General features: G+C 40.2%; 2 protein-coding genes across 18 annotated transcripts in view; both read right to left on the bottom strand.

Annotated features, from left to right (window-relative positions):
• Positions 1 to 16,384, bottom strand: part of LOC125779129 (uncharacterized) — a 530,169-nt gene extending 513,785 nt beyond the window's left edge. For 2 of the 3 annotated variants that reach the window (XM_049459744.1, XM_049459743.1), the window contains exon 1: positions 14,149 to 16,384. In XM_049459744.1, the coding sequence (XP_049315701.1) occupies positions 14,914 to 16,125 (1,212 nt within the window). In that variant the 5' untranslated portion in view covers positions 16,126 to 16,384 and the 3' untranslated portion in view covers positions 14,149 to 14,913. Of the gene's footprint in view, positions 1 to 13,894 lie in introns of all 3 variants that reach the window. The other variant, XM_049459745.1, reaches the window with a different exon arrangement.
• The window catches only part of LOC125779099 (glutamate receptor ionotropic, kainate 2), a 2,985,835-nt gene that overhangs the window by 253,089 nt on the left and 2,716,348 nt on the right, over positions 1 to 16,398 (bottom strand). The window lies entirely within an intron of this gene.

Raw genomic sequence — 16,398 nt, 5'->3', positions numbered from 1 at the left:
TTCGATTCGGGATTTCTAATAGTGCGGAAAAGTTGCCTCAGTACTTCCTGATTCCAATGCAACTTTTTGTTTTGAGATCGGATTGCATCTTCAACCCCAACTCTGGCCTTGAAATTTCGGAAATTCGTCTAAAATCGTGAAATTGTCTACTTAGCGCCTGAAAAAAAGTTATTTGTCACATCATTTGTCACGTCATTTGCTACCGAAATGGTATATGTGATCATGGCTGTAGGACGAACCGTTCCCGATATACGAGCGAAAATGTGGCGCACCACAGCGCAAGGTGAAAATCGGCTTGCGGCCACACTTCTTAACGTTGATTTCGCCGAGTGCTATCACTCACATTCATTCACCTACGCCAAAGGACACGTTCGGATAGGTCTCCACATAAATAGTTTTTCATCGAGTTCCTTCACTCTTGTCGTTGATTTCGCCGAGTGCTATCACTTATATTCTCTCAACAGAACACAGAACTCAAAATGTCTGTATCTCAATTTAAATTTAGACAGAAATGTCCTGTGTTTGGCATATATCCGTACAATCTCTCTGAGTCCCAGTTACCTACTTACCAGGATGTTCTTTTGTGTTATCAGTTTCAAAGATTTCGTATAGGGCGACTCCGAGGCGACAACTATGAACCTAAAAGTAAAGAGGTTATAGAAATAGTTGCAAAAAAGGTTGAAAATACTTTCAAAAAGTCATGTATTCCGATAGTTTCACACACCAGAGTTGTACAAATTCTCACCAGATACCATAAGAAATTTCTGACTCTTATGCCTGCCTCTGCCGGAAAATTATTTGACATTGCTGCTTGTAAATGCATTTATTTTTCTTCTTGCACTTGTCCAAAGGAAAGGAAAGTTCCTATCAATGAAGAACCATTTCTCTTGGACCGGAGAACCAGAAGAATTGGTCGCATTGGAAGTGTTGATCTACCTGAAACAAAAACGATTACAAAGAAAAATGAACGTAAAGAAAAGCTTTCAAGACGTCATTCAACATCAACACTTACCAGAAAAGTATCAGATAGAACACGTGCCCATTCAGATCAGCCAGACTCTCATACAGACGACAACAATGTAGGTGCGTCGCACATGGATTCTTCCAAAAACGATGCTGATGATGAATTTTCTCTTCCATCCTCTAAAACCAAACAAAACACACTAGTATTAGAACACGCTGCTTTAGCTGCCCAAAGATTTGGAGTAAGTGATAGAGCTGCGGCCTTGATTGTTTCATCTGCTTTTCTGGATGCCAAAAAAGCAGGTTTGATAACAGAGGATCAGGCTAGCTTTGTCACTGACAAATGCAAGATTAGTCGGGCAAAAAATAGTGTTGGAGTTAAGCTCCAAAACACCGAAAGTATCGACTCCGTATATGGGCTGTATTTTGACAGCCGCAAAGACAATACATTTACACAAGTCAGCGAAGGTTAAAAGTACTACCGCGACGCTGTCAAAGAGGAACATATTTCTCTTATAGCGGAACCTGGTTGTCATTACTTTGGCCACGTCACTTCTCCTTCCAGGTCAGCTGAGGATGAGACGCAAGCTATATGGCAACATTTACAAGACAATTCAGTTGATGTGGAACATCTAAAAGTTGTCGGTGCTGATGGCACCAACACCAACACAGGGTCAAAAGGTGGAATCATTCGGAAACTAGAAAAAAGGATAGGTAGGTCTTCTACATTTCAACGATTTCGTATAGGGCGACTCCGAGGCGACAACTATGAACCTAGGAGTAAAGAGGTTACAGAAATAGTTGCAAAAAAGGTTGAAAATACTTTCAAAAAGTCATCTGTTCCGATAGTTTCACACACCAGAGTTGTACAAATGCTCACCACATACCATAAGAAATTTCTGACTCTTAAACAAATGTTTTTAAGGAACCCTAGAGGTTTGAGCTCTAAAAGAGACGATGTGGAACATCTAGAAGGTGTCGGTGCTGATGGCACCAACACGAACACAGGTTGGAAAGTGGAATCATTCGGAAACTAGAAGAAAGAGTAGGTAGGCCATCACAGTGGGTTGTTTTTCTTCTACATTTCAACGAACTTCCTTTTCGTGCTCTTTTCGAACACATAGATGGTGTCTCAAAGAGTCCAAATACATTCTCTGGCGACACAGGTAAACTGCCATCTGATTGTTAGAAGTTGCCTGTTGTCAAATTTGAAAGTTTTCGATCCTGCCAATTACCTTCTGAGGTTATTAATCCGACCCAACTTGGCACAGACCAAGCTTATCTCTATAAAATATCAGAAGCTGTTATTTCCGGTCAATGTTCCTCAGATTTAGCGTCGATGCATCCAGGTAACATGTGCAAATCTCGCTGGCTCACCTGTGCAAATGGAATTCTGAGATTATAAATTTCTACTGACAAACCAACAAAGGAAATAAAGATTTTGGTCAAATACATACTTACAGTTTACTCACCTTTGTGGTTCTCAATAAGATTCAACAGTTCAATCAAAGATGGCTCGCGCCATCTCTATGCTGCAACTCAAAGGTCAAGATACTTACCTGCTAAGCTGCGCAAGGTTGTCGATTCATCCATTCAACAGAATGCTTTCTTTGCTCTTCCAGAAAACATTCTCCTTAGTATGATGACTGACGAACGGATAGAAGTCAGAAAATTGGCCCTTGACCGTCTTCTGGCAGCCAGAGAAGCAGAGTCTGACACTGTAAGTGGAAGGGTTAGATGTAATAAAGTGCCAAAGCTGAATTTCAAAGATAATAATTTATACGATATGATTAAATAGAAGACTATTACTTTGACTGTTCCACCAGTTCTTTGTTCAGTTTCTAACGAAGAACTCATAAATGGGCTGTCGGGAGACACTGCAGAGGTATGGAAATTTAGTGAATTCCCCTCTCACACCGTGGCAGTCGAGAGAACCGTCAAACTGGTGACAGAGGCATCTTCTAAAGTTATCGTTTTATACGCTCTACACTGAAATCTAGGCAGCAAGTGCCAAAGTTTAGTACAAAATCTGATTTTATCAATAAATTTGACACAGATTCAGACTAAAACAGGCCTGACATATGGTTAGTTGGTTGGGTTGGGCTTGGGAGGAACCCGAAGAGCAACCACCTCCACGCGGTGGGTTCTGGGTGACCAATACAGGTTAGCTGAGAGCTGCAACAATTTTCACCTTGCGCTGTGGCGCGCCGTGTTTTCGCTCGTATCTCGGGAACGGTTCGTCCTACGGTCATGATCACATATTCGGTAGCAAATGACGTGACAAATAACTTTTGTTTTATACATTTTACCATCAGATGCGTATTTCAGGCGCTAGGTAGACAATTTCACGATTTTAGGCGAATTTCCGAAATTTCAAGGCCGGAGTTGGGGTTGAAGAAGCAATCCGATCTCAAAACAAAAAGTTGCATTGGAATCAGGAAGTACTAATCGAATCGAAAAAAGTCCGGAATCGAACCACCCTATTACAGACGTATGCTAGTCTTTCAGATATAATTTTATACGTTTACATGCAATCATATTAATTGATATCATTTTCATTTTGCGTGTTTTTCTGAATGCATGCAAAACTTATAACATTCTAATTAAATTATGCTATTTTCAAAACTATATTTGTAGTTAATGTGCGAATAAGAGTTATTTATTAAATATTTATAAAGTTTGATAATATTATAAAATTTCATATAAAAACAAATATCATTACATCTCCCCGAGCATGCCTTTGCCAACAAGCGTCTTTTGGCGACGGTTGCAAAAGCTAAAAATCATAAATTGAACAATTTCTGATATTTGCGTGAGAAGGAAAAAGCGACAACCCGTTCTCTGGTTTCACTACTGCCAGCTCGGCAGGAGAAATTTTAACATTTTCGCTTGAACAGAGCTGCGTGAAATAAAAATTATGCTCAAAACTATATATTGCTCTAACAGACGTACGTATGTTCGCTCTTTTGCTTATATTTTTATATCTTTACATACATACATATTAGTGATGAGCGATATTTCACTACCGGTGATTTTTTCACTGTGATTGAAAAATCGCACTTTTTATAAATAGCAGTTCGCTTCTATGAACTGCGATTGCGATCGCAGTTCGAAACTGTGATCGCAGTTCGAACCTGTGAATTGCGATCGCAATTCGAAACTGTGATCGCAGTTTGAACCTGTGAATTGCGATCGCAGTTCGAAACTGTAAAAGCAGTTCGAACCTGTGAATTACGATCGCAGTTCGAAACTGTGATCGCAGTTCGAACCTGTGGATTACGATCACAATAGCAAATAGCAGAAAAGTAACAACTTTCTTCAGGGTATTGTATGTATCGTATATGCTATTTTTCGTCATAGCGGTTTGAAGGTTTGAGTGTAACGTTCTTATAATTTTTAATAATGGCAGGAAATGTATCAAGGAAAAGAAGTGAAGTGTGATGTTTGAAGTGGTAGATGAAATATAATCAAAATGGAATATTTTAATTTGTTTTAATAAAATTTTTAATTTTACGTATTGTTAAAACCAAATTTAAAAGCTTTTTGTGATGAAAACAAGAATTGTAACTAATTAATTTCAGAAAAAATGATGGAATAAAAAAATTACGGGTTTTTAACATTTTCCTAAAGATTAGGAAACTCGCGTTAATTATTTGGTCTTGAAAATATTAGAAGCGGGTATTCTAAACAAACAAATTATCAACCACACTAATGGTAATTCCTTTTAAGAAATTTGTGAAACCATCATACCAACATACAAATGAACTATGCAATACGCTCTAAGTGTCAGGTAGCCGAACCGCTCCAACATTTGCGAAAATGTAGTGAAAAGAAAGGCGGAAAAACTTGACTCTAGTTACAGGAGGCAAAAGAGAATTTGCCGCCAATAACGACAAAATGTTTCCGTCGTTCCCACGACAGTCGGGTCTACGTAAGTGGAACAGACCCGGACTTTTATTCGGCCAAACAGTGTCAAATTGGCAGAATCTGCCGCTACAACAACAACAACAAAAGGTCTCCGTTTGAACGTCGACTTAGTTGCGATCGCAATAGCAATATAAAATCACAGTGATTTAAAAATAGCAATCACTGAAATCACAGATATTCTAAAATCACAATATCGCTCATCTCTAATACATATGTACTTATATGCAAACATGTGTATTCGTGTGAATTCTTTTTGTGCTTATTAATGAATACATGTGCAATTTGAATACATTTGAATTACATAAATTACTTTGTCAAAGCAATATTCGTAGTTAATGTGAAAATAAAGCCTATTTTATAATTATTTTTTGAATATATCAAATCATACATATGCTTCATAACATATGTATGTATATAACAAACTATCATTATATTATTAAAAAAATGAAATATGTATATTACAATAGTGATAAATGTACATTAATCGTAAATTTTATCATTCAAAACTTATATGCACATGTATCATGACCATATGTGTTTATTAGGGTGTGTTATTCTGAGACAACCTTTTTTTTTCAACTGAAAAACAGTCTCAAAATTTCGAAAATGTGAAAAACAACGTCACTCAAAAGATGAGCTCTTAATATTAATATTAAGAGGTGCCTCTTTCAAATAAAAATAACATGGAAAAAAATCTTTTTTTTTGTGGTGGTTGTTGTGCGGAGCTTATTATATGTGCACGCGATGGCTGCCAGTGGGGATGGTAAACTCGATTCCCATTCTACTAGAGAATCGAGTTTTCTCGTAAAATAATCGATTTTCTGTAATCGATCTTCAGTAGTCGAAGTCGATTAAGAATCGATTCTTGACATTCGCTGCTCATATGTATGTACACACACAGTGGCGGATTAAGTATTTTGCCGCCCTAGGCCCTGTCTGATTAGCCGCCCTTTTTAAAGGATGAAATTTTATTTCTTTGAGTATTATTAAGATATAATATTTATTTCATAAAAGTATAATTGTTAAACAATACAAATAAGTATTAACAACATAAATAACAGTCAGTTTTCTTAAACTATAATGTATAACTTAATTTTTAAATATTTTTTTCTTGAACTAGTTGGGCTTCAATTGACAGTAGTGCTAAAGCATTGAGTCTCTCTTGGCCCATATTTGCGCGTAAATACGTTTTGACTTTTTTCAAGGTGGAAAAAGATTTTTCTTCTGAGCAGTTCGTAGCCGGAATACACAAAAAAATACGTAGAGCAATGTTTACGTTTGGATAAACATCTTGAATATTTTGAGAATGCAAAAAAATTTATATTCCTTGCGCGGAACGAATATCTTTTGTGTTCATTAGAGAATCTTTGAGTTGACAGTGCAAATGAATACATTCATTCGCGAAGGTATATTCCAAATCATCAGAATACTTAGTAACTAATTCATCTGCGCGAATTTTTAATTCATTGGTATCTATTTTATATAAATTGTCAAAAAAATTAAATTTTTCGTAAAGATTATGATAAGCATTTTTACGCCCTGTCAATTGTACACTTAAAATATCTAAAATTAGATAGTAAACGTTGGTTCGAAAATTGTCTTCTCCAGATAAAGCTGTTCTTTCATTTTCCCGTGACTCGTCAGCCTGAAGTTTTCGGGTTTTTTTACGACGGGTGTCATAGTGGTAATAATTTTGAACTTCAGATAGCGCTTTGGCTTTTTTTTTATAATCAGAAAATTGTTTATCTCTCATAGCTTGGAAAAATAATGCCAAAGAACTATATATTCTTATCACATATGATAAATCGGCTTGAGAATCCTGAAGCTTCTTACTCGCAGCATTAAAGCGATCCAAAATTTCATTCCAAACAATGACTAGAATTTCTGTTTCTAGATGTTGTAATTTTTGCTGCAATCCCTTAGCTTCAGCTCGCGTAGTAGGTTTTTCATCTTTGTTTTCGCCAATTAAGTTTAGTGCAATAGTTATTCCAGCCACTCTTTTTCTAATGTGTAGCATGCATCATGTCGAGCCGACCAACGAGTTTGAGAAGGTCTTTTAAGTCTTAAACTTGTATGCTGTCTTAAAATTTCCCAACGGCTTATGAAAGAAAATATAAATGTTTTGGATTGGCCAGCGCAAAGCCCTGACCTTAATCCCACAGAAAGCATATGGAACAATGTTAAAACTAAAATTGCGGCTAAAAATTTCAAAATTTGAACATTTATGGGAAGGTATTAAGGAAGTTTGGTACTCCATCCCAAAGGAGAGGTGTGAGAAGCTTGTAGAAAGTATGGTACGCAGATGTAATGCCGTAATGCAAAATCGGGGGTATAGTACCAAGTATTAGAAACGTAATTATATTATGGAACCAAATCGTTGATTAAATTTCATTAATTTCACATAATTTTTGCAGGTTTGGTAAATTGTGCTATTGACATTCCAATAGGCATTTTAGAGGGAGGTCAAGCTTTTTAATTAATATTAATTACTCGTGAATTGCTAATTGTTATTTTTTACTTAAATGGATAAATTAAAAAACAAATAATGATATTTTTAGCCCTTTTTAGCCTTTTAAGGAACTTTGTCAATTGTATAAGCTCTTATTGCTTCTTATGGCAATGTGTCCTATTTGCGTGACCACGGCTGTATATATCTATATATATATACACTAATTTTAATAACATTTTACAATAATTTGTGGGATGTCCACAATAATGTTGGATTTATTATAATATAAAAACTGATTGCAAAATTTATAATGCAATTGAAAATGAAATGGAGAGTGAAATGATAAGACGTGCTTGCAGTCGTGATGATGCGCCAAGAAGAAAGAAAGATGGCGGGTTGTCAAGCTAACAGCTTCTGCATGGGTTGCCATGTCTATAATATTTCCAGAGTTACATCGCTCCCCCCTATGCGGGAAAACGAAAACGTACTCGACGACCATATCTTGTTTGGTACTCTTTGTCTTGGATTGTTTGATTCAACGGGTAATCCTCGGCGATGAAAGCTGCTTTTAACCGGTCGATGGAAATGTTTACGTCCTTTCCTCGGATTTTGACTTTGAAAAACTTGTCACCGCGTTCGACTACGGGAAATGGTCCCTCGTATGGTGGTTGAAGAGGTGGACGAATTGAGTCGTTGCGCACGAAGACTGATGGTGTTGAGTGTAAGTTCTTTTCTACGAACGGTACGTGCGCTGAGTTGTTTGTAGTTGATGACGGCTTTAGTGACTGCATACGTATGCGTAAATTTTCGACGAATTCACCTTCGTTGGCATTGTGCGTATGTTTTTCGGCAAAGAACTGGCCAGGTAATCGAAGTGTATTTCCATAAACCATCTCTGCGGGTGTCGCTCTTAAATCATCTCTCCATGAGGAACGAAAACCTAGAAGGATGAGTGGGAGAACTTCGATCCACTTGTCTGTCATGTGGCACTTTATCGCTGCTTTTAATGATCTGTGCCATCGCTCGATAATGCCGTTAGATGCGGGGTGATATGCAATGGTACGTAAGTGCTTGATGCCTAAAAATCTGGAGAGTTCTCGGAATAGTGTAGATTCAAATTGTCTACCTTGATCCGTTGTAACTCTACTCGGTACTCCAAATCTAGCGATCCAGTGCGTGTAGAAATTGAAAGCAATGGTCTCTGTCGTCATGTCTTCGAGCGGGAGTGCCTCTAACCATCGGGAGTAATGATCGACTATTGTCAAACATCGATCGATAATCCTTGCAAGGTGGTAATGGCCTGACGATATCCATATTTATGTGGTCAAATCGTTGCTCTGGTAACGTGAATGTCGACAACGATGCTCTGTTGTGGCGCTGTGGACCATAAGCGGCAGTCTTTTCGGAGACTCGGCCACACAAATTTTTCTGCAATCAATTTAGTTGTTTTAGCGGCGCCGGTGTGTGCCATGTTATGTATGGAGTCGAAAGCTGTTCTGCGAAACGAAGGAGTTAAGTACGGTCGGACCTGGCTGGTGCTCACGTCACAAAAGATGTCTACAGCGGTGCCTAGAATCGTGAAAGGTTTGATTACTAGGCTGGTATTCGAATCTTGTAAGTTTTTGAGCTCTGAGTCAGACATTTGACTCTCTGCAAGTTTGGCGAAGTCGATGATGTTTGGAGTATGTATGGCGTCAATACGTGACATTGCATCAGCTACTACGTTTTCTCTTCCGGGATGTACCGAATGTCTGGTGTGAATTGTGCGATAAATTCCGAATGACGCATTTGACGCGGATATGCCTTTTCAAGCTTTTGCTGGAACACATACTGCAATGGCTTGTGGTCGGTGAGGATGAAAAATTCTCTTCCTTCTAGCATATGTTGAAAATATTTGACTGCTTTATATGCCGCTAATAGTTCACTATCGTAAGTGCTGTATCTTGTTTGTGTTTCGGTAAGGCGTTCGGAATAAAAGCCTAGAGGTTGCCACTGGTCGTTGTCGTGTTGTTGTAGTACAGCTCCTACCGCAGTCCCAGATGCATCCACCGTCAAACTGAGTTGCGCCCTGGGTTTTGGGTAAGCGAGTAAAGTTGCTTTGCATAAGTCGTTTTTGCATTGTTGAAATGCCTCCTTTGCTTCAACTGTCCAATCAACTGGCGATGTGTCGTTTTTCTTGTTTCGTTTTATGAGGTTGAATAATGTCATTTGCCTTTCTGCGGCGCAAGGCAAGAATCTGCGTAAAAAATTTACCATACCGAGAAAGCGTCGCAAATCACATGCTCTCGAAGGTAAGTTGAAATTTTGAATGGCCCGTACTCGTTCTTCTGGGGGTGAAATTCCACTGCTGTTTATTTTGAACCCAAGTTAAAGCGGCTGACCTAGTATGCATTTCGAACGGTTGATGATAAGGCCATACTCGCGTAGTTTTTTAAATACCAACTGTAGATGATGACGATGTTGATTCATATCCTTCGATAATATCAAAATATCATCGAGGTATGGCCAGGTGAAGTCGTATTCACGGAAGATATGGTCCATGAATCTTTGGAACGTTTGACTGGCATTCCTTAAACCAAACGATTGCGTTTTGTAAAAGTTTTGGTTTGAATTGATTTTGTTACTAACTTGGGGTCTATTTAAGCTTTCATTCTGGCCGTGATCGTCTAGTGGTTAGGACCCTACGTTGTGGCCGTAGTAACCCAGCATGTTTAAATTCGTAACCAGTAGATACATATGCATGTACATATCGCTCATTTGCTGCAAGACCGGCATAAGTCAAAAAAATCGATTCGCCAGAAAACGCGTTTAAAGTTTTCAACTTACTACAACCTTACACGGTGACTCCAACCTTACACCTCTTCTCAAGCGGAGCATATAAGAGGTATTCATATGAATTTTTCACTCAACATGAAGTATGATATAACGAACAATTCTGCAGCATTAACTCAAAAATCACGTTTTTTGAATTATGCCGGTCTTGCAGCAAATGAGCGATATGCATCTCTATTTTTACCCTTTCTAAATGGTTCTCCCGCACATACGAAATAAAAGTACCGGGTACACTTGAGTGGTAATATATAATTTGATTTATTAAGAAAATCTTAATATTTCTTACAAATGTTATTTTATTAAGATTAAATGTTTACATGCGTATATCGATGGCGCGCCAGATTGCTGTTGCCGAAAAGCTTACTGTAGCGCGCGGGACGGGGGTGGTAGACGAAGCGGTAGTGCTTACGCGGCGCAGTGGTAAATCGAATGTGTTGATGCTCGGTTGGTAGAGATCGAATGTGTCAGCTTCCGCGTTGTCCATTGCTTTTGTTGGTTGGATTGGTGCGAGTGTGGTGTGTTATAATGTAGTGGCATCCTGTGGTGAATTGCGCTGTTTCATTAGGATGGGCCAGTTTTAGCGAATAGAAGGGGTGGATGCTTAACTGATTTAAACATCCTGGGCCCTCTAGGCGAATATTTCGCCTAGTTTTACACGTATGTACCATATATGCGGTTGTATGTATTTCGGAGTACTTCTGGTAAAGTATCCGAGGGCGCAGAGTACGTGTAAATGCTAAAAACGGTGGTTCTAAACATATTCCTATAAGAACCGTTTGTGGTTGATTCTTTTATGGAAGAATTATTTATAATTTTTATTGGAATTTTCCTTAGATCGGTTTATTGGCAATCGTTTGCAGGTTTTTTTTTTTATTATTATGAAATGTAGCGACACCACGTCTGACTCAGATATGGCCAGAGTGCGTGAACCTCAGGTTTGAGGTTCGAGCTGAGGGATCTCACGAGAGAGTGGCCGGTAATTGCGAACGGCTTCATTTAGAATTTTAATTTTTTAAGTGGGATGTTCATGTTGTACAACAAATTCCCATCCACTACTCTTATGAGGAGCGCTTATGTAAGAATGATAAGAACGACCTTTGCTTTTTGTAAGTCTAGGTGCGTCACACTATCGCATTGGGCATATGGTGCTAGTTGAACCTTAATTTTGTTTAAGATTTTATTTATTTTGAAAATTTGCGAAAAAATGTCGATTTTTCGACTTTTGATACAACTGTGTTATATTTAAATTTTTATGTATGCACTAATTTGGCGTTTAGTACCGCGCCACATAGCTTGAGATTTTTTTAAGCAGGATTTTTGTATCATTATTGGCGAAAGCCATCCTGCGGGGTCGAAAAGTTACGAACATATATTTTTGGTTTTATATGAGGTTGTCAGAGGAAATCTGACCTTGTTTTTTCTACCATTATGTGGGGTATTCGAAAATTGTGGCTCTAGTGGTTGTCGTACGACGTACCGGCCATTATTTGATCGAGTAGTTGTAGCTTTAGAGAAGTCTTCACAATACTGATCTTCTAGAGTTTGAAATTTCCTTAATTGTGAATTAAGGTATTTTTTGTATTGTACTCAACTTGAGTTGGTATGGTTGTAACTAGTTCGGTAACTAGTCCACTTTGTGTTTCGTTGTGCAGCGTTTGAACTTTTTGTGCCTTTGAGCAACATGGTGTCTCTTGGCAATTTTTAGTATTTTGGCGTTCGTGATTTGCTTTTGCAATTGAACCCGTGGTTAATTTTGTAAAAGTGCTTCTTTGGAGAGAGATCGGATATCTGCTGTAATGAAGCATTGTATGATGTCTTTTATGACAATATAAGCAGTTAAATTTGCTTTTACAATTTTTAAGGAGGATGGAGTCATGTGTAGAAGTTCACGCAAGTGAGGAAAGTTCTCCGATCGCCATTCACTTGGGAGTGGCCAGAAACGATTCTTTTACATATGACTCAAGCAGCTCACGACTTCCGGTCTTTGACCAAGTATCCTCTGGGTAACCTAAGAACATCCGTTTGAAGGCGAGCTAAAGTGAGAAGGCGAAATATCCCCTACTTAGGGTTGTGCGCTGGGTTTGGGACCCGCCACGTAAAAAAACACCCCCAAGGAAAAAGCAAACACAGCCTCGGATGAGAGACCCCCCTTTTGATGACGACCATGGCAAACGAAATAAGGACTATGATTTGAGGGCATGCACCTGGAATGTCCGGTCCCTTAATTGGGAAGGTGCCGCTGCCCAGCTGGTAGATGTCCTCGTAAAGATAAAGGCTGACATCACCGCCGTCCAAGAAATGCGATGGACGGGACAAGGACAGAGACGAGTAGGTCCTTGTAACAATTACTACAGTGGCCATATAAAGGAGCGCAAGTTTGGTGTTGGATTCGTGGTGGGAGAGAGACTCCGTCGCCGAGTACTATCATTCACTCCGGAGAATGAACGTCTGGTGGGCAAAGAAGGTATCTTTGGCACTACGGTCGGTAAATTCAACCTCCACGAGGAAACATCCCCAAATGGGTTGAGGCTGATCGACTTCGCCGGGGCCCGAAATATGGTTATCTGTAGTACTAGATTCCAGCATAAGAAGATACATCAAGCTACCTGGCTGTCTCCGGATCGAAAAACCACCAACCAGATCGATCATGTTGTGATAGACGGAAGACACGTCTCCAGTGTTTTAGATGTGCGTGCGCTCCGAGGTCCTAACATCGACTCGGACAACTATCTTGTTGCAGCTAAGATCTGCCCCCGCCTCTGTGCAGCAAAAAACGCACGCCAACAAACACAAGGAAGGTTCGACGTCGAGAAGCTGCAATCACAACAGACAGCCGAACGATTTTCTATTCGGCTTGCACTCCTGCTCTCTGAGAGCACTCGTCAACAACTCGGTATAAGGGAACTGTGGGACGGCATTTCAAACTCCTAACGTACAGCTGCAACCGAAACCATTGGTTTTCGGAAAGTGCAAAAGAACAGCTGGTACGACGAGGAGTGCCGTGTCGCAGCGGAGAGAAAACAGGCTGCCTACCTCGCAACGTTACGATCGACCACAACACGTGCGGGATGGGATAGATACCGAGAGTTGAAGAGGGAAGCGAGACGCATTTGCAGACAGAAGAAGAAAGAGGCCGAAATGCGTGAGTACGAACAGCTTGATAAGCTGGCCGACAGGGGTAATGCTCGAAAATTCTACGAAAAAATGCGGCGACCTACAGAAGGTTTCAAGACCGGAGCATACTCCTGTAGAACCCCCAAAGGTGATCTAGCCACCGATGCCCAGAGCATACTTAGATTATGGAGGGAACACTTCTCCAGCCTGCTGAATGGCAGTGAACACATAGCACCAGGAGAAGGCGAACCCGATTCCCCAATCGATGACGATGGAGCAGATGTTCCATTGCCCGGCCATGACGAAGTTCGAATAGCAGTTGCCCGCCTGAAGAACAACAAAGCGGCAGGGGCCGACGGATTGCCGGCCGAGCTATTCAAACACGGCGGCGAAGAACTGATAAGGAGCATGCATCAGCTCCTTTGCAAAATATGGTCGGATGAGAGCCCAACGATTGGAATTTAAGTGTGCTATGCCCAATCCATAAAAAAGGAGACCCCACAATCTGCGCCAACTACCGTGGGATTAGCCTCCTCAACATCGCATATAGGGTTCTGTCGAGCGTATTGTGTGAAAGATTAAAGCCCACTGTCAACAAGCTGATTGGACCTTATCAGTGTGGCTTCAGACCTGGTAAATCAACAACCGACCAGATATTCACCATGCGCCAAATCTTGGAAAAGACCCGTGAAAGGAGAATCGACACTCACCACCTATTCGTCGATTTCAAAGCTGCTTTCGACAGCACGAAAAGGAGCTGCCTTTATGCCGCGATGTCTGAATTTGGTATCCCCGCAAAACTAATACGGCTGTGTAAACTGACGTTGAGCAACACGAAAAGCTCCGTCAGGATCGGAAAGGACCTCTCCGAGCCGTTCGATACCAAACGAGGTTTCAGACAAGGCGACTCCCTATCGTGCGATTTCTTCAATCTGCTGCTGGAGAAAATTATTAGAGCTGCAGAACTGAATCGAGCAGGTACAATCTTTTATAAGAGTGTACAGCTGCTGGCGTATGCCGATGATATTGATATCATCGGTCTCAACACCCGCGCCGTTAGTTCTGCTTTCTCCAGACTGAACAAGGAAGCAACGCAAATGGGTCTGGCAGTGAACGAGGGCAAGACGAAATATCTCCTGTCATCAAACAAACAGTCGTCGCACTCGCGACTTGGCACACACGTCACTGCTGACAGTCATAACTTTGAAGTTGTAGATAATTTCGTCTATTTAGGAACCAGTATTAACACCACCAACAATGTCAGCCTAGAAATCCAACGCAGGATTACTCTTGCCAACAGGTGCTACTTCGGACTGAGTAGGCAATTGAAAAGTAAAGTCCTCTCTCGACGAACAAAAGTCAAACTCTATAAGTCGCTCATAATTCCCGTCCTGCTATATGGTGCAGAGGCTTGGACGATGACAACAACCGATGAGTCGACGTTGCGAGTTTTCGAGAGAAAAGTTCTGCGGAAGATTTATGGTCCTTTGCGCGTTGGCCACGGCGAATACCGCATCCGATGGAAAGATGAGCTGTACGAGATATACGACGACATCGACATAGTTCAGCGAATTAAAAGACAGCGGCTACGCTGGCTAGGTCATGTTGTCCGGATGGATGAAAACACTCTAGCTCTGAAAGTATTCGACGCAGTACCCGCCGCGGGAAGCAGAGGAAGAGGAAGACCTCCACTCCGGTGGAAGGACCAAGTGGAGAAGGACCTGGCCTCGCTTGGAATATCCAATTGGCGCCACGTAGCGAAGAGAAGAAACGATTGGCGCGCTGTTGTTGACTCGGCTATAATCGCGTAAGCGGTGTCTACGCCAGTGAAGAAGAGAAGAATTTTTAAGATTGTGTGAGTGGGACAAGCAGTTTGTACAGAGTCTTTTTGATCTGACAAAGTTGTTCCTTTCGTTAATATTTAAGTTTTTAAACCTCTGGCAAGAAATAAATTTATGCCCTCCTTTACATAGTTCGCATGACGTATGTTTTTTCTGTACGGATGTGAACGATTGCGTTTTGTAAAAGTTTTGGTTTGAATTGATTTTGTTACTAACTTGGGGTCTATTTAAGCTTTCATTCTGGTCGTGTTTGTTCTTAGATTTGAGTATTTTTTCTTCTAACCTTTCCGCAATTTCATATTGTGTGGTGAGAAAATCTTTCATTTGTTGCCACGTTGGGCACTTTTTTCGAGATGAAAGCGATTGCTTCCATAGAAGTAACGACTTTTCTGGTATTGCGGCGGTGCAAATGTTTACCAGAATTGGGTCCCAGCTGTCTGTGGGAATATTTTGTGTCGACAGAATCGACAAACAATTAGAAACAGTGGATTGTAGTGTTACAAATTCTTCACTTGTTCCTTTCTTGATTTTAGGCAAGTTTAGTAGTGCCGTTACTTGTTTATCGACCAGTATTCTTTCATTTTCGTATCTAGCTTGTAGAGCTTCCCAAGCCAAATTGAAATTATCGTCATTAAGAGCGAACTGTTTTACTATTATGCCTGCCTGACCTTTAGTTTTGCATTTGAGGTGATACAATTTTTGCGCTTGTGATAATTGAGGATGTTTTATGTACACGGCTGTGAACATGTCCCGGAAGGACGGCCATTCTTCATAACCTCCGTAAAAGGTTTCTGTGTCACAAGCGGGCAACTCGAATTGGATGCCTGAACTTGCCTCTTGATATTGTTGCATTTGTGGCAGCTCTACTCTCGGATGTGGAGTAGGTGCAATTGCTTTTATTAGCTTTAATTGATCGGAGATCATAGCTTTTGTTTCTTCATATTGGTCTAAGCAGTTTTCATATATTGCGTAAGCCGATTGTTTCAAATTCTGTGGCATGTTTGATCAGATTCTACTATGGCGTCATGAGCCGCTTGGAGACGAGTCCAGAAATTTTCAAGATTTTGGCTTTTTATTTCTAATAACGATTCAGAGTTTTCTTGAATCAGTGAAGAGGAAAATCTAGTGCAGCATCTTGTTAAACTGTCACTTTCTGAAATAAATTTAGCAACCTGTTTTGGGCGTGTAGCTCCTGCAGGTGTATTTTGATTATTATCAACTTTCATCATTTTTCATTTTTTTCTTTCTTACTGTCGTATGAAATGTTATTTT

Source organism: Bactrocera dorsalis, chromosome 6 (genome assembly GCF_023373825.1).
Source record: "Bactrocera dorsalis isolate Fly_Bdor chromosome 6, ASM2337382v1, whole genome shotgun sequence".
NCBI lineage: Eukaryota > Metazoa > Arthropoda > Insecta > Diptera > Tephritidae > Bactrocera > Bactrocera dorsalis.
This window is presented reverse-complemented; position numbering and strand designations above follow the sequence as displayed.